The sequence below is a fragment of the Prinia subflava genome, chromosome 3 (assembly GCF_021018805.1).
Source record: "Prinia subflava isolate CZ2003 ecotype Zambia chromosome 3, Cam_Psub_1.2, whole genome shotgun sequence".
Taxonomy (NCBI): Eukaryota; Metazoa; Chordata; class Aves; order Passeriformes; family Cisticolidae; genus Prinia; species Prinia subflava.
This window is the reverse complement of record NC_086249.1, coordinates 92,032,229-92,058,030: the sequence shown is the minus strand read 5'-3', so window position 1 is coordinate 92,058,030 and position 25,802 is coordinate 92,032,229. Positions and strand designations below refer to the sequence as shown.

The 25,802-nt window shown below is 46.9% G+C and overlaps 1 protein-coding gene and 1 non-coding gene across 2 annotated transcripts; both read left to right on the top strand.

Moving 5' to 3' along the window:
* The first annotated feature begins 7,285 nt into the window (after positions 1-7,285).
* TRNAV-UAC (transfer RNA valine (anticodon UAC)) lies at positions 7,286-7,358 on the top strand. The gene has a single exon. It is a non-coding gene; the product is annotated as a tRNA-Val (tRNA).
* Positions 7,359-12,099: 4,741 nt separating this feature from the next.
* Positions 12,100-24,797, top strand: RS1 (retinoschisin 1). Its single transcript, XM_063393570.1, has 6 exons — positions 12,100-12,151; positions 19,966-19,991; positions 20,308-20,413; positions 23,091-23,232; positions 23,365-23,560; positions 24,645-24,797. The coding sequence occupies exons 1-6, from the start codon at positions 12,100-12,102 to the stop codon at positions 24,795-24,797; spliced, it is 675 nt and encodes a 224-aa protein (XP_063249640.1).
* Positions 24,798-25,802: the final 1,005 nt, after the last annotated feature.

Genomic DNA, 25,802 nt, shown 5'->3' with positions numbered 1-25,802 from the left:
TTATAGCCGACTTTTAATGAAATCAGACAGCACAGTCTTTGGGCAGAGAGCCATCCTTTAAAGCACACCTTATCTTTTAAAATTATTTGAGCTGTGCTACTGGCAGACAAGTGTAAACTAGGTTAAACCTGAGGATATGGGAGCCATACAAATAAGAGCCACTAGGATTTAAGTTCTTACTCCTCAGTCTTTTCACTTGTTACTTACCTTTGATAAACAAAAATGAGTGTCTTCCTTTTTTTTTTGTTGGGATGGGGTTTCTGTAACCATGCTACTTTCCCTAGAAGTTGTTTCAATAGCTGTCTTCAGCAATGTGCCTCCTTTCGCTACTCACCCCTTTTCTCAATCATATTTGTGAACAGGTGGCTCTGATCTCCTCCAATAACATGTTTAGCAGGTACATGTACATGGAGGGGTGATGAGAGACAGTTTTCTGCATAAAGATCAGATGGATGGATGGATGCTTCTAATGACAGAGGCTTTCCATCGATGCCATCTTTCTATATTTTTTTTAACTTTACTATGACTCACGATTTCCTTTAGAATTATTTCCCCTTTGGAAACCAGGACTGGGGAGAATGTAGAAATACCGTAACATGCTTTTGTGAGGGATTTGCTCCTGTGCATTGCTGAGGCAATGAAGCTGGAAAGACTAAAATACCCTAGAGAAGAGAACCCAGACATTAAATCACAACACTCAGGTCAGGACCTGCAGAAGGACAGGTCTCCAAAACTGTCTTGTTGGGATTGCCAAGGATGGGAATCTGGAGATGAGTTGAAGATCTCATTAGCTAAAAGATCCACCCTGCAGAAAGTAGGATGAGGCGGTCACAGTCAACTAGCAGAGTGAAATGGAACCTGGCTATGGCACAGGAGCTGTAATTTTGACACCAACACCGAATTCGATCTGCCAAAGGGCTGATATGAGAACATCAAACATAGACAAATCAATATGTGATTAGGTCTCCATCATTTTACATCCATGGAACAAACTAACATTTCTATTAAGTGATTTTCAGTGATTATACATATGTGAAAGACAGAAATGAGAAAGGCTTTTTGTTAACAGATATTTCTTCAGCCTGCTCAGAGAAGCAAGGCTAGGCTCAATATAGAGCTGATGGAATGATTGCTATAAGTGGCTGTGTTGATAGACCTCAGTGTAGGGGCCAGGAATCAATAGGGAATGGGAGGCATGTGGTGGGTTGAGCGCTGGCCAAATGTTAGCAAGATACCAGAAAGCCAGCAAAACCTGAAAGAGAACAGGATGAAGAATAGCATGAAGTTTTAAGGCGGACTCAGATTCCTGAGCCAAAAAATACACTGCAAAAAGAAATAAAATCAAGAAAAGCAAAGGTGTGAACATGTAGATAATTCAAGCAATCCCTGAGCTCAGGAAATGAATGCAAACCTAAGGAGAATCTGTAGGAAAAATGGTTGGAGAATAACAGTTCATGTTATTTGTAATCAATAAAGGGTACATTTATATTTTGACTTTTTTTTGTGCAGAAAATAAACAAAACAAGCAGCCTCATTTTTTTGTGCTGCAAGACTTTAACTAGATTTTTTTTTAAAAAAGAGGAGGAGTAGCAAATACAAGTGGACAAATGGGGTACACATTCTTCTTCACCTTGAAGAATAAGCAAACCCATCATATCACTTTCCAGAAATGTTAAACGCCTCTAGGGGGAGATTCCTTTAGGCAACAAGGGATAACTGAAAATCCTGAAGCAAATTTGGTTCTAGTAAACTGAACCCAGCTAAAGCATAAAAGTTAACACCGTTAAGCAAAAAGTTGTATCACATACTGTCCTGCAGTTACTGAGCAGGGTCTTAATGGCATCCTGAAAAAGCAAATTTTTGGAATAAACATGTGTTGAAATCTGAGCCAGTTTAAAATTAAATTCATGCTCCAGCATAATTTTCATAAAATTTAAGTTAAGCATCAGAACTTAGGTTCAGAATATAATATAAATTATTTTTCCTAAAACAAAAAATACATGAAATACAGTAGTCTCAAAGCTATTTGATCTCATCTGTACTCAGAAATTCTGGATAATTGATTCAGTCCAGGTCAAACATTATAGTTTGAAGCACAGTGATTTTTCTCATGGTAAAATCATAAATAATGCCACATACCTCTGTCATTTTGTCAATTTTCTCTTTAAAAGTGAGCTAAATATATATATATATATATACACACACATATACCCCACCCAAAGATATTACCTTTTTTCTTTCTGCTTCCGCAATACCAAGTTTTTTTGTACAAGAGTACCTTTAGAAGATTCTTTTTTTAAGAGAAAGCAACCCCTGAGGGGTGCAGCTCTGCAGAACAGGTGCTCCAATTCTCTCTGGGGCTCTGGAGCTCAGGAGCTGCAATGCACTTGCTCTCCACCTATTTATACAGCTTCCCGAGAGGATATTTCTTGAATGCTGCTCTTCAGAAACAGTCAGGGGAAAATGCTGTTTCCATCGTCCAACCTGATGTGAAAGCTCATGGCTGCAGCCCTCCAGCTGTGCTGTTTCTGTGTTTTGTCACCATGCCTCCTGAATCTCAGGCAGAGAAAGGGATGGGCTGAAGTTATCTGCCTCGCATCTGAAGTCACATGATCTCTTTTGGCCTTTCTGCTGTGTTCAGGCAATGATTTGCATTTTAGCAGATCTAGCACACCAGAAAAAAAAATAAGGCTGTCCAGGTTATTTGGTTATCTGATGCGACTGGCACGGCTATGACAGCCCTTAAGGAAAGAAATACTGAATTTACCACATGGCATTGCACCTGCATGCAAGTGGTATAATCCAAATCACTCAGTGATACCCAGATAATGGCACAGGTATGAAGCATTCAGGCCTTGTGTTGAGAAGCACTGTGCTAATGCCTTCTTCATGCAGGCACATGTTCTCACCATAAATATGTGACTGCAGTTCTGGGGATGTTCTGGTTCATCTTCTCTTTGTGTGGCTGCTGGGAAGGGCTTGGAGAAGGTAAGAACACTGCAGCCTTGCTCCAGTCAGAAAGCCACGATTTGAAATCAAACCCTGACCCCCAGCAGCATGTCCCACATCTCTGACCCAGCTCCTGGCCATGCTGACCCTCAGTAAGTGCACAAGATCCCCAGGGAAGGGCAGAGCCACCACGGTGATTTGTTACTGCCCACTGCTCACACAACAGCCCCTGAGGAAGCTGCTCCCCTGGCAGTGTATGGATAGCATGGGGACATTGTGCTTTGGAACACACATCCCACCAAACCATGCGAAACTAGGAGGCATCTGTAGAAGCATGACAGTGTAATTATCACCATTACAGTCTTGGGCCCAGTGCTCATAGCACATTATGCTCATCAGGCCACCTTTGCCCCACTCCAAAAGCCAGGGAAGGGTCACTTGCTGCTGTGCAGTGATGGAAAGGAGCACAGCAGCCATTTCTGTGGGGTCAGGGCAGGCCTGTTGGGTCCGAAGAGGATCACAGGTTATAAAGATGCTGTGGTGGGAGAAAGCTCCATGTGCACAGGCACAAGATGAAGATCACTGTGCCCTTGCTCTGGAGCCTCTCCAGGTGATGGAGCCCCACCAGGACTGGAGAGAAACAAAAGATTTCTGGGAACAGAGGCAAAGTAATATCTTCATCCTCCTGCCCCCCCCCAAAGGTCTAATAATACCATAACATGCTATTTTCAGAAGTTTTTTGCCACCAGTGTGGTGACAGTTCTGAAGGCATCAACCACCACTCTGAACGACAGAGTGACCAAATCCCCTTTTGAAACAGGCTTTTATTAAGGTGCAAAAGACATTTAAAATGCCAAACCAGCAAAGCAGAAGGCATTTGATTGACTGAGCTAGTCCTCTGAGGTTCAGGAGTCCCAGACACAAGCTTCCACTTTCAAAGCTGTTCCTCTCCTGTGAGACGAGACAGTAAATGGAAAGCATACCAAGTGCAATAATTCTGCATGACCCAGAACAGTTTTGATGTTTGTTTTTTCTGGCAGGATGCACTTTCCCTGATCTGAGTTACAGCAGCTAATCTTTTATGTATGATCACACTGCTCTGCCAAAATGCATGCAAGCAAAAATACATCACAGCCTCTTTCCACTGCCCTCTTGGGACACACATTATTTATAAACATTTACTGTACCTGATAAGTTCATCCATATTGGCATTTACCAAGATCTCTGCATAATGAGAGGTTTGCTCCAATTGCCAATAAATCCATCAGAAACATTTCATCCAAGATGAGTGGGAGAGGGATAACCTTAGCAGTTAGGTTCTTTAGGACATGTTTTCTGTCTCAGTGATCTGACATGACCAAGCAACCTGATAAAGAGTCAGTGTTGCTGGACTGAGCCACCTCTCCAGTTACCTACAGGGATCACAATAACATGCAACTTGAGGAAACACAAATGTCCTTTCCAAATTAACCTTTCCCTTTCAAGTCCAAGGAGACAACACCATCTTCCCTTCTACAAAGGGCAAAGAGAACATACCAGTCCCATCAACAAGGTCACACATACTACTGCTTTTTGGCTTAGCAATCGTGTATCACACACACATTTAATATGCTGAATAGACTTTTAGCACCAGCAGCTGCAACAGAAAGTAGGCCAAAAAATTCTGACAATATACTGAGCAGCCTAGCATGACAAGAAAAAACCCAGTGATGGTGCTAGTGTAGAAATCAGGGCATCCCTCTAAAAACAGCTATTCTTGAAGTAAAAGCACATATTCTGTTTTCCAAATACTTTGGAAACATTAACCTCCTGAGCAGGTCTTCATGCAGGCATTCCATAATACATAATTCAAATTCTGCTTCAGGCTTATTTCTCAGAAGCACCCACTACAAAGTGATGTAACCGATATTTTTCAAAAAGGATGAAGATAATCATAGTTGAAGGGAATGTGCTCCTTCTAAGCTCTGACCATGGTTTCCCTCTTGCCCTACCAAGCTTAAAGAAATATTTTTATATGACCCAGCAAAGTATTTTGAAGTACTAGCCAGGGGAAAAATCCCTGACTGAGAAACTTGGATGGTCATCTGACACAGAAAGAAAAAAGAAAATAATAGGAAAAAAAAGGAAGAGAGAAATTAATGTCCAGGACAAATTTAAACTCTGACTCAAGTCAGTGAGATGACAGAAATCTGTGCTCACACATTAGAAGTAGGTTAATTTGTGTGAACACAAAAAGAAAGGTTCCCCTACTGACAATTCTGGGTGAGAAGGTGAATAAAAGACATCAAAACCAGCATCCTTGGCAAAATGCACACCAAATCAGAAATATGAAAGAAAGGCAGCAGTGTGGCATCAAAGCTCCTGAAGACCAAGAAACTAGACCAGAACACTATGAAACAACCAGGATACTCTCTGAAAAATGAGAACATTTTTTTAAAGAAAGTTTCCCAAATTATCAGATGAATGCAGATTATTCTGGGAAGCAATGACTAATGACCTAATTTGCACAACTCTATCTCCCTGACGTTAGCTTCAACCTCCACTTAGAGCTTATAGAAATGATAGCTATCTATCATTGAGACCCTACAACACTCAGGGTTTGACAGATCTTAGTAAAGCAGCATGAGGAAAAGAAATGGGCATGAGAATTGCCTAACAAAAGCTTGATGTGCATTTTGTTGGTCTGGTGAAACAAAGCTCCATACACAGTGCAAACCCTACACCCTGATGCCTCAGCCCTACCCGACTGTCTCTTTGCCTCTTTGGTAAAGCCTTTAAATCAGGCTTTCCAGGTCAAATCAGGCTCTCCAGAACAGGAGAGCACAAAGACTTGACTCACACACTAATGATCAGTATGTAAAAGGATTTAAAAAATATTTTAAATTGTTTTTTAAATAATGGAATCTACCAACTAATAAGTGCAACCACATACACAGTAAAGGGTTATCAAGTCTATGGAAATAATCGTCTTCATCTCTATGTTCAGCTAATGCTTATTAAACTGCTTTTAATGAAAAAAAGACATTTTCTTGTTAGACTAAATAAATCTGCTGCTTCAGTAAAATATTATTAATTTCAAAAGTCATGTCAAGTATGCCATGTTTTACTTCTAAGAACCACAGTTCTGAAAACTCCCAGACTTACCTTTTATATTCCAAATAATAACTTCTGTTTGTAACTTTTAACGTGTAAATATAGTACAGGTGCCTTAATTTGTGCTCCTGCAAACCGCTCCCTCTGAGATGAGGCAAAGTGCAGTATGGTGAGGACTGAGGCAGTGCAAGCCGTGCAAAACAGCGGGTAAAACATAACAGAGGGAAGACGGCAATTATTGCGGGGTGTAAGGGGTGACAAGGTCCATGGATGGACGGATGGATGGACGGATGGATGGGTGGATACCCAAAACGCCCGGAGGTGTTTCCCCCACAGGCCCCGGGCCCGAGCGGGCCTGAGGCGGTGGGCGAGCGCGGGGCGCCCCCTGCCGGCGGCGCGGACCGCGGCGGGAGCCGCCCCCGGGCGGCCCCACACGGGAGGAAAAGGAAGAAAACTGTCCGTCCTCTCCGGGGGATTGGAAAGAGCCGGGCGCTCCTGCCTCTCGCTGCCTTGTGTTTTTTAAACAGCCTCCTGTAGCGAGGAAATCACCTACACGTCCCTCCCCCGCTGAGAAGAGAGCTAAAGCGCCCCGCAGTAAGCAGCGAGGCGCTTCCCAGGGCCGGTTCAGAGGAAAGCCGCGCAGCCGGGCTCCCCCGGGGCAGCGGCGGTGTTGCTGCGGCTCTCCCGGAGCTCAGCCCGCCCTTCCCACACCTGGGCCAACCTGACGTGACGCTCCAGCCCAGCTGTGGGGGAACAGAGCGGCCGAGCGTATCTCAGGAGCAGTGGGATGCGCAGGAAAGCTGCCAGCCCTTCCCGAAGCGGGGCTAGTGGCAATGGCGTTGGGAGCACACGGGCTGAAGGCAAAGATTTACCGAATACATTGGGTGTCCGTGTTTCGAATACCTGCAGAGGAAGGGAGCGCTCCCCTGTAGCATGGCCCGCACCCCCCAGGGTCGTTACCTGCTCCTGAGCGCCGTGTGCGGCCGGGCAGAGCGGGGCCCGCCGCTGCCCCAACACACAGCGGCACTGCAGCCTTACCGGGACCTGATTGATTCCTGTCACTGCCCCTTTGTAGCTATCAGAAGGGCAGAAAACGCATTAGGGTAATTTTTAATTACTACATTTGTTTTTAATCAACCAGAAATTAAAGGGAAAATACCAGACGTTCCTTCTCGGGCAAAGGAGGAGGCGCGGCCGGAGTCTCATCAATAGGGGCAGTACAGCGAAGGACGCTCTACGTGGCGGTTCCATAGTGTAGTGGTTATCACGTCTGCTTTACACGCAGAAGGTCCTGGGTTCGAGCCCCAGTGGAACCAGCGCCAAAATTGTGGTTTTAGTTTTTCTTTTCCTTGGCTCACGCTGAGGATTTCATAATTTCTCTTAACGCGATGAGTTTCGGTTTAGCTGTTTCCCCCACAAGACGGGGAACCTCATAAGCAGTTCAAGAAGGCGCGGGCCCTGCGTGCGGCAGGGGCGGAGCATTGATTGTTTCCAGGGGAGCAGAAAGGAGCCTCAAGTGGGAAACCCTGTCACAAGGGATCCCTTCCACAGGCTGCAACCTTGCCTGGGAACGCCCGCCAGCAAGAGCAGCCTTTCCCTGCCAGCGCGGGAGAGGAATCCCCGCCTTGCCGTGCTCCGTCGGAGTGGTAACCGAGGAGACCACAGAGAGCAGAGGCAGTGGGGAGAAGCAGCAGCCCGTGCCTCTTTCCAAGCAGAGAGGGACAAAGGCAGTGGCGGTCTGCAGCCCCATGCATCCAAGGGATAGACTGGAGCACGGGTTCTTTCATCTCCGTGTCTGGAGACGTGTTTGAGCGCTGGGGAAAGGCCAGCGGTTTTCCCAGCACACACCTGGCAAGCACAGTTAACTCCATCCTTGTTTTCCCCCGTACCGTGCATATCGTTTTTATTAACTGGGAAAGAAAAAGCTATCTCAGCTTGCCTCGGAGCAGTTTAACTTTTAAATTACAACATGTTGTCTCATTTTGCACGTGCAAGACTTTAGAAAAAGGTAACCTCTGGGCATGGGTGCTGGCACAGCATCTGTATGTGCGTGGGAGCCCGCCCGAGTGCTGGGGCTAAGACGTCTCTGCAGGAGGAGGAGAATAGTCCTTGAGCTCCACTGACCTGGAGTCAGCTCTTGAGTCTTTGAAGGATCAGAGTGGGAGGGTGTGATTTACCTATTTTAAAGATTAAAGAGAAAACATTGGATTAACTTACTTTAATCAGAGACTTATTAAGAAACTTGCCTTAATCATCGTAATATTGAGAAAACTATTAACCTTTGTCAGTGCTTGTTCTCACTAAACAAACACTTTGGGGTACAGGCAAGCTGCAGTTAGAGATTGCAGATAGGGATTGCAGACCAATGCAAGGATACCCGGGCCAGGTTGCAAAAGCTTTTTTGGTTGGAAAGCAGCTGTACATCCCATAGTGAGACCTATCAGGCTAAAGTAACATTATTGCCATACTGATACTAAGGGCCTGTGCATCCCAGAACCTGAAAGTGCAGGAGTACTCAGGTCTGGCTTTCCTTTGCTTGGCAGTGTGTGCACGGCCCATAGGAGGTGAAGCCAAAGCAATGTGGTCCCCATTTGGGGTAAGCTGTCTTCCAGACACTAGCTGCTTCCAGGACACAGGCTCAAAGCTGAGCCAGACATAGCTAGACTCTCCTAATGTAGGATATGCAAGCCTTTAGTGCAGGTACATCCCCTCTAATGGGGATGGTGAGGGATGGTGATTCCATGATGCCTATCCCGCTGTTGCCAGCCACAGCAGTCCCAAGTGCATGAGTTACAGGGAATGGGCCTGGGCCCGGTGGCCAGCACTGGGTAATTATCTGCCTCACGTTTTCTTACATTTAGGAAAAAGTCTCCTTTTCAGAAGATGACTTAAGATCACGCTTCACACTTGTAAAAAGAAAGTTTTATTCTGAGAGCCATGTGTTAAATGTGTGTGCAGTCTACTGCAGCTCTGTCCATTTGAAGGGGGTCCAGCTCCTGACTCAGGCTCTAAAAGCATCAACAGTCTTGCCCTCTCCGCACATCAGTGTCTTGCTTCTGAGAGATGTCTGTGGTTCACACGTACATGTGTAAATATGTGTTTTGTACGTTCCCTTACTGTGCTAAAACAAAAGTGGGCCAGTCACACATTTCTGCTGAGACACTGCTCGTCGTGTGCGTTCAGCTTCCAGACACATGGATCCGTGCGTGCTGTTCCCATTGAGCCGTCTGACACTCTGACTTGGGAGAAACATGACACTGCTGCCTGGAGTTGCACTTCTCTCTCACACGAGTACCTTTGCCTCCTGCTTCCCCTCCGAGGCCACACACACATGCTGTCAGTCAGACTAAAATCATCTCCATGGTGCAGGGTGAGCTCTGTGTTTTTTCCCCACAATCCGGCAGAAGAAAAGACACCAAGATTCCTGAGGGCTATGAAAAAAGAGCAAAACATCTTAGGGCCAATGGGACATGATCTAGAGCTGGAGAAGATGTGTGGACAAAAGAGCAAACCTGCCCAGGCAGTTGCTGTTTTACATAGCAGTGGGAATGTTACCCAACTGCCTTAATTTGGGCCATTTTTACTAGTCTCAGCTTTGTTCTGTAATCAATGCCAGACTAATCTCTATTCTTTTTGAAATTGTATTTTTCTTTTTTATAGGGGGCAAATGTAGCCATTTCTGGTGCTATGTTATGTAGTGGCAATTAATTTTTTTTTCCTTCTGTACCTGAAAATATTTCTGTTCTTGCTAGGAATTAACTACTTGATTCATTCAGCAGTGCTGTCTGCAGTGGCAGCATGGTTTTGCTGTTTACAGTTATTAAAATTAAGGGCTATCAACACCATTAGACACATTGTCTGAACTGCATACTATTTATATAGAGAGTTTAATGCTCTTCTAATCTTCATGTGAAACAGTTTTGTTTTTTGAATGCTGTAGACAGTTTTTTTAAACAAAAGCTGCCTTTCGTTCTTTGTGGAGGGAGTTTTATAACTGGGCAGCCACCAGTCTTAAGAGTATCCCTTTGGACAAAATGTTCTTTGATAAGAGCTGTGCTATCTCTGAACACGTTCCCTGAGCTACTGTGCATTTCTTACACAGAATCAAAATGGATTTGAAGGGTGGGACTGGCCATAAACCAATCTGATTTAAAACTGCATGTGATGATGGGAGAGAATTTGGTTTTGCTTTTCTTTAAAACATGGTAGGTGATTTCTCTTTGTGTGAGTAGCTCTCCTTCCCTGTGACCTGTCCTTACAAGACCATAAGGTGAGAGGCTGAAGCTCAGGTCTGGTTTTCCAAGAGATATATGGATGAAGGTATTTAGGGATTTTTAAGCTGGGATTTTCAAGCCCACAAGATTTAGATACCAACTGCTCATCAATGCAGAGAGAATAGATATCTGAGTGTCTTCAGCAGCTCTGGAAATCCCTGTCTCCGTGGCAGCCCATTTTAGACTGAACAATATAAAGAGGACACTGTGTAGAGCCTGAAGTGAGAAGCTGCACTGCAGCAGATGACCAGAGCCTGCCCTGGTAGCCCCAGTGGGTCTCATATTTCTTTACTTCCTGGCTGGGCTTTTTGGTGGGTCTCACTGCCCCGAGATGGGAACAGCATATGAGCATGAGGCTTCTGGGAAAAAATCAGGAGCAGCCCCCTGCCCTTAGAAAAATGACCCCCTTCCTGATGCCTGGGGTGAGCTGCCCCACGTGCTCGCCCTGCCATGCTTTAATTCTCCCCCAGGGTTTGGGCTGAGCTGGCCAGGTCCATGAAGCAGAGTGGCCATGACTGCTTGTGGCATATGTGTGTGCCACAGGCGTCTGCCTGTGACAACCCTCCTCTCCAGGTAGGTAGGGTAAAGTGGGAAAAGTGTAGGGCTGAGGGGGCTAAACTCCTTGAGGCTGAGCAAAGCAGTGAGCCCCCTTGGCAGGAGACTCCTCCCATCCATGTCACATATCCTGGTGAGTCTGGGATGTGTTGATGCTGGAGGTGCAACTGCAGTGGGATGCTGTACCTGAGGACAAATTTACAGGGCATTCCAAATCTGTGGGTAATCCAAAAGCAAGTGAGATAAATCCTGCCCAGGGGACTGTTTGTGAAAAGCCAGCGTCCTTGTTTGCACAGCATTTTTGAATAAATATAAACCAGAAGAGTAGAGCCAGACTGGCTTAACTCAACAGCAGCCCATGTGACCTATGCAGAGCCTTAATCTATTCCCAGTGCATACAGCCTGAGATCTCTTAAAACAAAGCAAGCTGCTTCTGAAGCAATTGCTTTCAAAAACCTCCATTAAAAATTCACTGCTAATTTCACATAATCAACAGAGATTGGAGGAACAGGTGCAAGATCTCCTGGAATCACTAGCAGTCTGTTTTTATCTTGAATCAGTCATTCTAAAATCAAATCTTTGATGTAGGCTGGTTGAGAGAATACTGTAGGTAGAGCTGTTAGCAAAGAGAGGTTTACATTTTTGGTTAGATTTTTGCAGCCTAGCAAGTAAACAACTGAAAAATGCTATTTTTGTTTGATCTACTAATTGCTGTTTTCAGCCCCGTGCAATTAGGTGACTGGAAGAGCAGTAAGGCCAGGGCAAATTTCTACATACAACTATTGCCAGGAAAGACATTGCTAATGTAGAGGTAAATAATTGGGGTGGGAGATAATGAATACATTCTATATACAATAGACAATATATACTATACATCTTCTGTAAGAATTAGGCATCTGCATTTCTGTAGGATGTGTGTACGTGGTTTATATGTAGGTACATCCTGGTTTATTTGGACATATGTCTGCATGTACAATCAGATTCACACGCAGAGTGTCAGTACCTCAGTACTTGTTGCCTTTTAAAAACTATTACAGATGGCACAGCCTCTAGGATGGAGTTTGACAACAATTACAAGTAGCAACTGTGTGGTTGGCTTGATGGAGCTTGATAAAACCATGGGAATGGAGGAGAGTAAGGTGCTTAGGCAGCGCTTAGGGTAATCTCATGCCTTCCCATCAAGCCAAGCAGTACACTGAGGAGCTATTCACAACAGAGGAAGGAAGAGATGCAGTTCAAGATGGGGAACGTCCTGCTGTCTCTTCTTTTCTGGTACAAAGGTACGCACTTTGCCTCCTGAGAGGCGCTTTCTCTTCGTGTTCCCTGTTTCAGCCAAGTTTTCTTCTGCCAGGGGCTGTGGGGTACCGAGCAAGCTCTTCTCTACATTCTCATGGAAACATCATAATTCGGGGAAAGGCAAAATGTGGAGGAGATGTGTAATTTATGTACATGAGGGAGCAGCATTCTTACAGCTCTATGAATATTCAGTAGTAAAACTCTGTTTCAAAAAAATAATTGCAGTGTAAAAAAATTGCCATATAATTTGTCAAAATATGAATTTGCAAAGAAAATTGTAGTGCAGCTGAGCCAGTGTGTAGATAATAACGCTGATTTGAAAAATGAGGTACAGTGTAACATGAAAGACTGGTCCTTCATTAATCAAAACTCCTGATTAATCAAAAACTGATCATTTTCTCTAGCAGCAAGACCTTGCTGATGAAAAAGCCTTTTTTTAAAGGCTTTTCAAGGTATTTTGGCCTGAAAAAGACTTCCAAATATACTTCTAGAACAAAAAGCAATTCATAAGTCTAGAAAATGGGAAAGGTATTTATCAATTTTGAGGCTTTCTCATATTCATTTTTCAGAAAACAAAAAGTATGTAAGCAGGAGTTAGAAGGAGACAGAAAATTTAGGGTCACAATCTTCTTCCATTTTAATTCACCCAGTTGTGGAGATCAAGGAGATAATTTCCTGGTTCATATTTAAATTTCTGGCTTCGTCAAAGCCGATGGCAAAGCTACTTTTTTCTTAAATGAGGCTGAGGATTGCTCTTGGTAAGTGGTGGGCAGTGTCTACCAACATGAATGTGTGAATCAAGTATGATCTGTCAGGGTGACGAACAGATTAATCAGACAGTCCAACTTTTCTCCTGTGGGTGTTGAATTCCCAATGTTTTTGTATGTCTGGTTTTTTTCTAGCTTTCTCTGTTTCCATTGAATATTTTGCTCTACCAAATTTCATGGGTAGGAAAAGAAGTGCTCCTCAACTAGCCATGCCTTCATTTCATCTTGTTATATTTGGCTGTACCCAGCTCTGCCTGATTAATAGGTCTTTCTTCTAATCTGTCAGCAAATATTTGTACGTTCTCCTTGTACCTTATCTCTTCACTCTCCTTTGTTTCACTTGAGAAGGTTACTGGTGCCTGAGCTTCTAGGAAGAGTGTTTTTATACAGACCCCAGCGTTTTTTTCCCTGTGGGTGGCATAACTGCAATTAGTCCTTGGAATAAGTTCATATACCTTGCTCTGAATTCCAGACACAGCTTGCTTTTAATAGACACCCACACATCAGGGTATTTTTGGAGAGCTTGCAGTGAAAAATAAGTTGCAAGATCACTTTCCAGGCATCACTCCTTCGGTATTTATTTTCTTAATTTACCATATTTCTGAATTTACTAGTTTTCTCTGCTTTGCTGTCTAAGTGTCCTCCTGTGGATAAGAAGAGAGCAGCGCAGGTGCCCCTCACACTCCAGCCTCTCCCAGCAGGAAGGTGCTGCTAGGTCAGCCCTGGGAGCTACGTGCACTGATGCCACGATAAGCTGCTTAGCTTATTTTCCCTGGCAGAGCAAGTGGCTTAGAGGAGCACCCAGGCCTTAGCTGGGCTTGTGTTCTCTGGGGACACAGCAGAGAGCGGCGGCAGCAGCAGATGGTGCAGCAGGAGGGCCCTGCAGGGGCGAGGGCAGCGCCAGCGCCGCCGTGACCCGGGCGTGCTGCGAGCTGCTGCACCTGCGGGAACGAGCACACCGCAGCACTTCCAGACAGGGGCTTCCTCTTCTTTCACCTCTTTTTTGTAGCTTTGAAAAAAAAATCAAAACAACAACCACCCCCCCTAAAAAAAAAATAAAGGCTCAAACATGGATTTAGATCAGAGTAAATAACATAGTAAGTAGTGCTGCCCTTTGGCATAATCAATGCATCTAATGAAATTAATATGCAGGCAATGTTCTGCGTAGTTCCACGCAGGAAGGAGAAAACATGTCAATAAGGTCAGAAAATGCTGAACATTTCTAAGGAACACTTTGGGGAAAAAAGATAATTAATTATACATCTCTTAAGAAAAAAAGGGAGGAAATGTAGATTTTTTTTTCAAATTAATTTAGCTTTTTTCAAATATTGTCACAACATTAAAAAATATAGTGGAAACATTATGGAAAAAGAGAAATTAATATAAATTAAATAGATGTGATTGTGATTACCTAAATATGGTTTTTATTGCCTTCAGATGAGTACCAGTAAATATTAAATGAGCCACAATACAAAAAAAAAAGAAGGAAAACCTAATGAAAATCATTCAAATAAAGAAAATGAAATGGAACTTAAAATAATGCAACTGTGAAGAATCCTTACAAAACGAAGGAGGAAAAGAACAGCCGATTTAAAGCCTGAGAGGGCAGCTTAACACAAAGTGTGAGACCTCCCTTTGCAGGCTGATGTCCTCTGGCCCTCAGTTTCTGGCTGTGACCGAGGCTGCCGGTGACCAGCAGAGATCAGTGCTCGCAGGCTGATGTGTGCCGGGTGTTGGTGCCCTGCTGGCTGCTGCCACAATGTCATCTGCAGGAGGAACAATCTACAGGCCACAGTCTACAGGAGAAACAGGCTGAGCATTTGGCTGTTGGAGTCCCTGGACGGGCACCCTGCTTTCAGCAGGCCAGCCTGGCTTCTGATGTCTTTGGGTGGACACAGATCTGCCCTGTCCTGGAGGTCTCTGCCTGCCGGCACAGCTCCCACGGACCATTTAAAGCCCACGCCTTTTAGAAATAAAGGTGCTGTTTGCACAACACACGGTGCCATGGAGCCTGCCTAGCGTGGCCATGGAAAAAGCCCCGGGGGAAAATCGACAAAAGCAGTCACGAAGCGAAGTGTGTGGGCAGGGGGGCTGTGCTTGCCCTGGGGACCTGGGGACCGGCCACAGCTGCAGCAGGGGCCGCTGGGACCATTGCCTCTGGCACAGGGGCAAGGAGAGATGGGGAGAACGCCAAATGTGGTGGCTTCCCAAAATGCTCCTTCTTACAGAGGCTGGTGCAAACTGATGTGAGTCACCTCAGTCGCCTGGCACGACTTTCAGGGCTGGGATGTAAAAATAGCCGAAGTTAATAATATAGCAAGATACAAACTAGCACCCAATGGGCACAGAGGCACTGCAATGCTTTTTGCAGTGTCTTAGCCCTCTGTATTGCTTACAGGCTGTTACCTAACTCAGCTTCCTCATGCTGCCTAATGCGGTGCTCAGGGAAAAGAGGGCCTTTCAGAAAGCGTGATAAAACCAGTGCCACCCATTCCAGCCATGCCTTTCATTTTTGTGACCTTTTGGAGCTTTTCTGGGGCTCCAGTCCTATTTTCTGGGGTTTAGGATGTTTCCCTTTTCCCTACCCCATAACCCACAGGTGCAGTAGGGAAGCAGGTGACTATCTGTCCAAAAGGAGCCATCGTGCCCAGGACACATTGCTGCATCTTGGGGGCACTGCTCTCCACTGGGAGGAGAGAAAGTAATTTCACCTCTCTGAGCGCTGTTAAACTCAGATGCTGCTTACAGAGATGAGGCAAAAAATCAACTGTTTTTTAGCTGAAGCTTCTAGGGCACCTATATAATAAAGTAAATAAATAAAGAGGTTAACATTTTCCACATAGTTTTCCTGCAATGATCAAGTTTATGTGAACTTCTTCCAGTAAATTGGCTGACATTTGTTCTGTGTTATATTTTATTTCTTTTTTTTCGTATTTAAAATGTGCTTTCTCATGTTTGTATATCTGTCGCAAATTCCCACACTAAAAGATGACTTGCTGCTGTGACTTTATGGTCAGGATAGTGAATATGATTCCTCAGGGTTTCTGTATTGGACACAGCCTTTGGCAGTGTTACTTCAACCCACACTTATCTTCTTCCTTTCTTGCTCTTGTTTAACCACATTCCTAATGATTACATTTTTTCTGAGAAACACAGCTACCTCTTCCTGTCATTAAAATGCCAGCAGCTGAGTTTCCTTGCTATTGATTGCCCCTTCTCCCAAGCAGCCCTAAGCTATGGCTGCTGCTTTATCCCACTTCCACCTAAGGAAACCCCATCCTGGCACTCCAGCTCTGGCACTCTGCCAGCTCTTTTCTTTCTGCCCCAAACCTGGATCAGTTCCTGGAGTATCATTCCCCTTCATCCTGCTCAGCAGCAAGTGCCAAATGGAGACATCTCAGGACCTGGGCTCCAGCCCAGCCTCACCGGCACACATTCCCTGGCACAAAATCATCCCCTGGATCTTGTCCCAAGCCCTGGTCCTTGAATCCTATGCTATGGGATAGCATTTGTGTGTGGCAGTGCTCTGGACACACCACACTGCAGGTGGGATGAAGGGACAGGAAAGGCACATCTTTATCTTATCTCCCTGCCTCCCACAAACACAGATAAAAATTTATTTCACCAAATGGATGATTTGCTGAAGGTCCTGGGGGGCTGTAAATAGAGCTCTTTCCTTTTTAATGTTTTGGGGTTTTTGTCAGTCCTGTGCTTTTAAAACAACAGCCCCTGGCGGCCGTGCAGGCCTTATGACTCTCCCTTGAATTGCAGCAATTCGTTCTGTCTGACCTACAATTACCAATTATCTTTGTAACCTTCCTTGAAGGCAAACATGCTCACTATAAAAGCATGCTGCCCATCACATTTTTAGACTATTGGCAGCCAGCTTTCCTCTTCATTTCCTTTGTAGGACAGGGCCTGTCACAGCTGTAAACACACCAATATATCAATTACCATGTTTTGTGGCCAATTGCAGGCAAGGGCATCTTTCATTTGCTTTCCTCTCCCAGGGCCAGGGGTTATCAGGCTGCACTGCCCAGCCAGGGCATGTGGCCACCCAGTGCTGTGCTTACCCCATGCCAGCCTGCTGCTCTCCTGTAGCGTGGTTGGGTGGCTGAGCCCCTCCTGGGAGTGAGCCCTTAGCAGGTCACCTCTCCTAGCTGAAAAAGGGGGAGCTGAACTCCTGCTCGAGGTGTTTAAATCAGCAAGTTATGCAGTGAGGAGTGGAGGTGCCCAGGCCAGCTGGGCCAGCCAGAGGGGCAGCAGGCCAGCACTTCTGCCCTGGCACTGCCTTTACAGCACTGTGTGTTGTGGGACCCAATAAAACATTGCATTGAAAAAAGGGGGGTTGTGCTTGAAATTCACACTCTTTCTTGATTTGCAGTGGTGTCCCCTGGCAGATGAGGCTAAAAGCCCTCAAAGCCGCTCTCATAGCACAGAAGCAGGCACCACTGGCTGAGTGCAGCCACCCACAAAATGCTGGGTCACCTGGGGAGGAGCATTTATTCCTGGTGGTTGAATTGATGCTACCATACACCCACCCACCTGAAGTCTATTCCTTTTTTGCCTGTTGTTTCACTCATAGCTGTTGAGTTTCCAGCTGCATTTGTCAAGGACATACTAAATTTTGAGCTTGGCTTTCAAAGGGAGGCACTCAGGAGGCCTATTGAAGGGCTCAGCATGGTCACAAAACGATATCCTACACCATCCTGGTAACTCACATCCCCTTTGCCCACCCCAGGCATGCAGCGCTCAAGAACAGGCCTCAGCACACTACAGTCATGGAATACAACTTCTTAGGTTAATGGCTGGACTCGATGATCCAGAAGAAGTCTTTTCCAACCTCCTTTCCAGACTAAAGTACATTAAACCACCATAAGAAAACTCCAAAAACCCACAAAAGTTTTCTTCACAAAAAACAGTCTTCTAAAGATGAAAATGAAGTGTTAAAGCAGATGAGCCTGCAGCCCTGGGAGCCAGGGATTGCTGGGCAATGGGAACACAGAGCAGGCAGTGATGGCTGGGGAGCCATCCCAGGTGTCAGGGTAAGGAAGCCCTTGCAGCTGGTGCTCCTGACCTGTCCTGCTGGGAAAGGGCCACGGGGGCAGGAGAGACACCTGCCAGCCTGGATGTCATGCCCAGGTACCAGTGCCTCTCCAGCACTAGCATCAAACAGCACAGGGCAGGCAGGAGAGGCAGGCACTGCATTACTTTTATTGGCAAAGATGGTTTGGTAAGTGATAAAATCCTGGTTTCTCTTGTATTGACAGAGAGCATTAACTTAAATCACCTTCACACAGGTTTAAGCCAAACCTCTTTGCCTCATGTGGCACAGTACAGGGATGGCTTTGGGTTTGCCCCTCTGCCTCGGTTTTCTGATTGTGCAGTGGAGTCCCAGGGCTTGCCTTGGTGATGTTTGTGCTGGGTAAGGGGCAGTGCAGTGCTGGGTGGGACCCTCAGCCTGCGCTTTCCAAGATGTCTGGAGATGTACAAGCATGTTTTCCTCCTGAGCATGCTGGGCAGGGTGATCCCTGCCTCCCTCTTGGGCCTGACTAGAAGCCACAACTTTTTACTGTAGACTGGCATTTACTTCTTCTGCCAGGGCAAATCCTGTGGGTTAATGTGGTAAGTTCCTGATGCCAGAAATGCTACTCGGGGACAACGAAGCACAGGAGGCTATCCCTGTGTTAGAGAAAGGAATTAAAAAAAAATTATAATTCTGCTTTTGGAGGTCTTTTTTTTAGACTCTTGATACATTTAGACTCATTTTCACACCCAAGGAGCAGTTGCATTTCAGTGATAAACAAAGCTTTGTATATAGTTTATATTTCAGCTGATTATAATTGCTCTATGTTTGTGAGTCTTTTGAGATGAAACTTGCTATAGTAATGTAAGATGTAAATTTCCAGCATTAGCTGGAGCTTCCTAGGCTCAGCAAAGTGACAGAGTATGAATGAATAAATCATAACTAGATTTCAGTGAATAATTCAGAGTCTAATTCATTTGGTGAAAAAATCGTCATTTCGTATTCACAAAACCTCAGGGGATGGCAGGTTTCTCATGGCTCTTGTATGCAAGCTTTTACTTGCTCAATTACTTTTTCCTTACTGGCCTGTAGATTCCCTACATATATGAATACCTGCTGTTTGACATTTGACTTGTGTTGATGAGTTATCAGCAGTCATGGGATTATTTTTTTTCATTATTTTATTTTCATAGCTGTTTGGGAAATATTCTACCAGTCTAAAAGCTGTTAACATACTCTGCTTTGGACTTCACTGCGAAGCAAGAAGAGCCTTTTCAGTAAGGAAAAAGCCTCATAAAAAAGCCATTGCTCAGTAAGAGGCAGGAGATAAAACAGGTCAGATGTTGCAAAAATAGCATCTCTTCCTCCACAGCCACAATTACTGGTTTTCCCTAAGAAAGGAAAAAAGGGACTCTTGTCTGCAAGATAGATTAGGAAGGCCTATTTACATTTCTTTGTTCTTCATCACATCCAGAGGGAGTGATCTCAGGCCAAGCTCCTTGTGAGGTGCCCTATCTCCTCCAAAGACACTTGGGATCTGTAGTGGCACTAGGTTAGGATTTCACCCTTGAAGTTCATTAGCTTAAACATTTTAAGGGGAAAATGTGACAGGAAAAGTGTGGAGCAGAAAGACAGAAAAAATGGATATGGGCAAAATTTTAGCTGTAAAGCAGAGACTGAGGGGTCCAGCATGTATTTTGCCTCAGGGTGATTGAGGTGTATCTGATCAGGAAGAGGTGATGCCAAAGGCATCTGAAGGAAAACCTGATGGAAGAGTAGCACAGAAATGAGCACATGCAGTGCCCTGTGCCTGCCCATATTCTCTTGCCTTCTCCTGGCAATCAGCCTGGGGAAATGTGTTAGATTAGTCAGTCCTTCCTCTATTTATTTGTCTCTATCTCAAGAGTAAATGTGGATTGTATTTTCTTATGTTTGCCTACAGCAGCTTTGTTTCTGATCTCTTTTTTTTTCTCTCTCTCTCCTTTCCTCCACGCCCACTGCCCAGCTGTGGTGGCCCTCTCCCCAGGAGAGGTAAGTCTCTCTGGATAGTTCAGCTGCCAGGTAAATGCTGGGGGTCTGACACTGCCCAGCCCTGGTGCCCTGGGGCAGAAGGAGGGATGGCACCTGGGCCTTCAAGCCCAGGGTGATGCTCTGACCTCTGAATCCAAGGGGATCCAAGTCGTTCTGTGCTTCATGCTGAGCTGGCAACAGGAAAGGGTCTCAGACAAGGTGCAGCAGTCCAGACAGGCACAAGCATTTGTCTAAGGTTCAGAATTCAGATTTGGCCTCATGACACTATTGTTGATGACTGTGTTGATTAATTACTGGTTTTTTACCTTTCCTTTAGGATGAGAGACTGGAGCTGTGGCACAGCAAGGCTTGCAAGTGCGATTGCCAAGGAGGCCCTAACTCCGTGTGGTCCAGCGAGACAAATGGCTTGGAGTGTATGCCAGGTAATGGAGGGAGCCTTTAGCTGTGTTTGTCTGGTGCCCTTCAGAGGCTTCCCCTTTGCACCTGGCAGTGCAGAGCTGGCACCTTCCAAATCCAGCTGTGATGGGGCTGGTGGAGCTGAACCACTGTGAGGGGATGACCCTGGACCATCAGGCTGAGGCAGCCACCATGCCTGGGCCTGGGGAGGTCACCTGGGGTGGCCCATGCTGGCCAGTGACAATGGGCATTTGTCTCCCTCCCCCTGGAGCCCTTGCTGCTGGTGCTTCCAGAAACTGGCTGGGGCAGCTGCTGCCATGTGTAGGATTTGCTGTAGGAAACCTTTTGTACCACGTAGGCTCATTCTCCCTTGCTGCAGTTCAGCCTGTGACATCTTCTGGACTCTCCAGGGATCAAGAAAAACAGTTTATTCCTTCTTTGCAGCATATTTTTAAATGGGAAGGGAAGGGAAGGGAAGGGAAGGGAAGGGAAGGGAAGGGAAGGGAAGGGAAGGGAAGGGAAGGGAAGGGAAGGGAAGGGAAGGGAAGGGAAGGGAAGGGAAGGGAAGGGAAGGGAAGGGAAGGGAAGGGAAGGGAAGGGAAGGGAAGGGAAGGGAAGGGAAGGGAAGGGAAGGGAAGGGAAGGGAAGGGAAGGGAAGGGAAGGGAAGGGAAGGGAAGGGAAGGGAAGGGAAGGGAAGGGAAGGGAAGGGAAGGGAAGGTGGCAGGTTTGGTTGATCTGTCTGTGGCCAAGGAACACATGTGCAAGCAGGCCAGGCCAGGTGTGTAGGGGTGTTTCTCACATTAGCATTATGTAGCTGAGTAATAAAGGCATTTCCCTTGTTCAGGTAGATTGAGAAATGTTTCCACTGTAATTCCCAGCTGTTGCTGTCCCCAGAGAGGGGATTTGCATTCCCCTTGCCCAGCCCAGCCCAGCCAGCGTGGTGTGGGCTGCTGTTCCCTGCTGCCCAGGGCAGTTTGCAGAGCAGCCATGCAGAGCTGGCATGGTCAAAGGGAGCAGGCAGCCTCACAAACACTGCAGGACTTTTCCCTGGGTTCGCAGTAACAGTGTTCAGTGGTTCAGCTGCTTTGGCTGGGCAGGCACCAGGCATCTGTTTTGGCATGGCACAAATGGGCTCCCCAGAAGGTGACCTGCTAATTGCATTACGGGAGCGTGGTCTGCGGATTAGTGTTGCTAAAAGTAAAGTTGGGTGGTGTTCGAGATAAGCCTGACAAATAGTAAACACACAGGGCCACACTCCTGCACAAGGGGAGCAAGGCTTTTAACGTGGTGGAAAAGCGTGATGTTTCCATGCCTGGAGGAAGGCAGTACAGTGGCTGTATGTTTTCATGGGGAAAAACATGTTAATGAGGTTCCAGCTGAGCAAGATATGTTAATGAGATATTGATGCATGCAATATTGACCTAGTAGAGCTTGCTAATGAGACATGGACCACATGGCTGCAGTGCTGGGGAGTTGCACTGGGAGGGCCACAGTCATGCCAGGTTCTGAGCACCCACTGAGCCTCCCCATATGCTGATTGTTTTTAATACGAGGCACCACGGTGATTGTTCAGGCATGAACAAGGAGAGGAAACCTCTTGCCCACAAGTGAAGCTGCACAGAGCTTTGCTTGCTCCTTTATTGCTGAGACCTGTGAAACAGAGTATGCTAAACTGGAGAAAGGGACAGAATTTTTTCTGGGGACTCCAGAGGCTCCACAGGCTGCAAAATCAGAAAATGCTGCTCATGACATAGATGTTTGCCTAGGCAATCCCTATGTGACACTTGAGTGTCTTCATTCTGTGTAGCTTGATACACAACGATAACCTGATCACATAAAAAAAAGAGATGATAACAAAAACACCCTGCAACTAGGTCCAGGTAGCATGAAGGTGCTCAGCATCACTAAAGTCTTGCCTTCCAGAGCACTGTGTAGTCACCCACCAGAGAAGGTTTTAATGCTGCAGTAGTTTTGCAGCCAGTGGTAGTCATGTTGAATTTCTCACTACTGCAGAAGACAGCTGTGGGGGCAGGATTGTTACCCTGGAGATCTGCAGTCAAAAACTGAGATGGAAATCCCTGAGGCCTCGGCAGGCCTGAGCATGACACCTCACTGGCACCAGAGCCAAAACCTGCAAGTTTTCCACACGGGAAGGCCACCTCCAGATGCAAAGAATGTTCCCATAGCAGAAATGCAGATCTGAGGGTGCTTGTGGAAGGATGACCAGAGCTGGCTCAGCAATTTTGCCATGCAAGTAGAGCCATAAATCAAGACAGTCATCAGAGGGGCAGCAGGAGGTAAAGCCCAGCAAGAAAAGTGCCCAGCATTACTCACTGACCAGGCAAAAGCTGACAGCCTGGAGGCTGGATCCAGGTTGATGCATCCAGTCAGGCTCTTCTTCCACATGCTTGCAAGAGGGAGATTCAGACTGCAACATCTGAATAAAGCCTTTCCTGCAAAATGGTGCAGTAAGTCTAGTAAGTTTGAGAAAGAAGAGTTAGAAACTAACACAAGTGAAGGTTAGAAATGAAGACCCTATGGTCTCAGGGCAGGTTGTGGTCTGGGATAAGAGCATTCCCAGCATCCTAATCAGAAGAAGAGAGAGCAATGAAACCCCAGGCAATGTTCACAATATCTGTGCAAACACACCCAGAAAACAGAGCCACTTCTGTCCCTTACGTGTTTTTGCCTTTTTTCTGCAGAGTGTCCCTACCACAAGCCCCTGGGCTTTGAGTCTGGTGCTGTGACCCCAGACCAGATCAGCTGCTCCAACCCTGAGCAGTACACAGGCTGGTACTCCTCCTGGACAGCCAACAAGGCCCGCCTCAATGGCCAAGGCTTTGGGTGAGCTCAAATATGCCTCCCTGAGGGGTCCTGGGGGCTGTGGGGGCTGGGGAGCCCTGGCCTTGTGGGGCGGGAGGGTCTGTCTGGGAGGGCACGGTGGAGGACAGAGCAGGGCTGGTGGTGTCCCCCCAGGTGTGCGTGGCTGTCCAAGTACCAGGACACTGCACAGTGGCTGCAGATCGACCTGAAGGAGGTGAAGGTGATTTCAGGGATCCTGACACAAGGGCGCTGTGACGCTGACGAGTGGATGACCAAGTACAGCGTACAGTACCGCACCGACGAGAACCTCAACTGGGTGTACTACAAGGACCAGACCGGCAACAACCGGGTCAGTGACCTTTGCTCTTTGGCCACTGGTGGGACGGTGGCATGTTCGGGGACAACAGGTCTCCGAGGGGGATCCTGTGGGAGCAGCAGGGTGGAAGGGTCTCAGTGCTCACTCTGTCAGGGATCAGCACAGAGAGGGGCCATTCCCCCTGAGGTGAGAGTGTGTCATGCTGACCAGTGCAGGAGCACAAAATACATTATTTGTGTTTTCTAATGATCATACTGGAATACAGATTAACCTCAGAGGCATTAGCTGGCATTGCAGAGGAGGCAGCACCTCTATGATAAAACCCCTTTCTCAGCTGTGGCCACACAGCCCCAGCCATGCTTTGACACTGCACAGGGGTTTATTTTATTGCCATGTCCAGGAATAGTGCATGATCCTGGTGCAGAAAAACCCCTCAGACAAAATCTGCAACTACTTAAGTCATAACCCACCAAACCGTTCTCATGCTGCACTCCTTACTGGTAGACTTGAAACAAAAAATTGCATTGGGGAGATATTACAGAGTTGTCTCTGATCCCTGTGCAGTCCAGCTGGGCTGGGGGATGCCACAGCTACTGCCTCCCAGGTGTCCTCAATGACCGTCTGTGGGAACAGCCCTGTCCTAGCAAAGGAGGCTCTGCTGGCTTTGCTGAAATTCCTGCAGCCCTGAGGAGATGCTGAGGTTTCCCAAACAGAGGTCATAGCAGCAAATGTGATATCCAGCCAAGGAATGGAGAAAGGGCCCTCAAATATATTTTTTCATCTATATTGGCTTGTGTAGGAGCCTGGCTCATGAACTTCAAAGTGCCTAAGTCAACCATGCTCACTACAAACAAGCAGTGCCTTTGTACAGGAAGGCAAATGAGAGAGAATGGGATGAGAAGAGTTTTCTAGCCTAACCACAAAAAGCGCAGGACTGATGGGGGAAAATGGCCTACTTAGAAAATTGAATCAGTGTGACAAAAATTGTCTACATCTGGCTAATTTTAAAGTCTTTTGAGGGTGGAGGGGAAGGAGTCACCTCCTCTGCTCTGCACAGGCACCCCAAACTCATGGGACGTGGCTTCCAGCCCCTAACCACGCACCCCTCCCTTCACAGGTGTTCTACGGCAACTCGGACCGCTCGTCGTCGGTGCAGAACCTGCTGCGGCCGCCCATCGTGGCCCGCTACGTGCGCCTGATCCCGCTGGGCTGGCACGTGCGCATCGCCATCCGCATGGAGCTGCTCGAGTGCCTGCGCAAGTGCGGCTGAGCGCCGTGTCCGGGGCTCCGGGGGCCTGGGGCTCCGGGGGCTCTGGGGGCTCTGGGGGCTCCGGGGGCTCCGGGGGCTCCGGGCCTGTCCGCCTGCCCGGCTGCCACTCCTGTGGTGTGAGCGCCCAGCCTGCAAGGGGAAGCGCTGGCTTGAATAAAACGGGAATGAAACACACCGTGCGTGGTGATACAGTGATGGGGGCTGTGCGACACGCACCGGGGAAGAGGAAGGTTCCGGGCCATGGCTGGGATCCTGTGAGATGCGGTGCTTCTGGCCCTGGGTGTTAGGTTGGGAAATGATCACCAGATGCACTGTGAACACTGAAATACATGCAGGTGGGGTCCAAAGGCAGGGCTTGGATTCTCTTTGGGAGGGCAGGTATATGCCAGGACACACATCTCGCCCTCATGCCCTGAGATGGGGTTGGGGCCAGACCTGACCTGTCCCTGGTACAAGGGCTCCCATCTGAATCTCACACTCTCACATCCCCTCATGTCTGTTTATATCAGGAACTCTCAAGCCTGAGCTGCTGTGGCTGGTTTAGGGACAGACATTAGTGCCTTGAGCACCAGGTGAACAAACCCTGTCTGTGTCCCCTCTGTTTTTGCACAGACACACCTTGGGTACCCCAGCACTTTGCTCCCTGTGGATGTTTGGGCACAGATAAAGGGACTCACTCTTTTTAACTGTTTGACCTCCATGGCCCAATGAAATTGAGGGCGTGTGGATGATGGACACATCTTCCTGGGGTGAAAGCCCAATTACTAAGGTTCATATCCCTGCTTCAGCCCAGGAGCTGATGCCCAACACAGCCTAGGTGGGAACTGCAGCCCCACAGCTCCCATGAGGGAAGGTTGTGGGGAGCTCTTGAGTGATGGCTTTGGTTTGCCTTCCCGCACACCTGTAGCACAAATCTGGCAGGCACCATTGGCCTTTTCCGTATTTTCTAACAATCTGTGTATCCATCTCAAGGAATCACAGCATCAGAACCTGAATGGTTTCAGG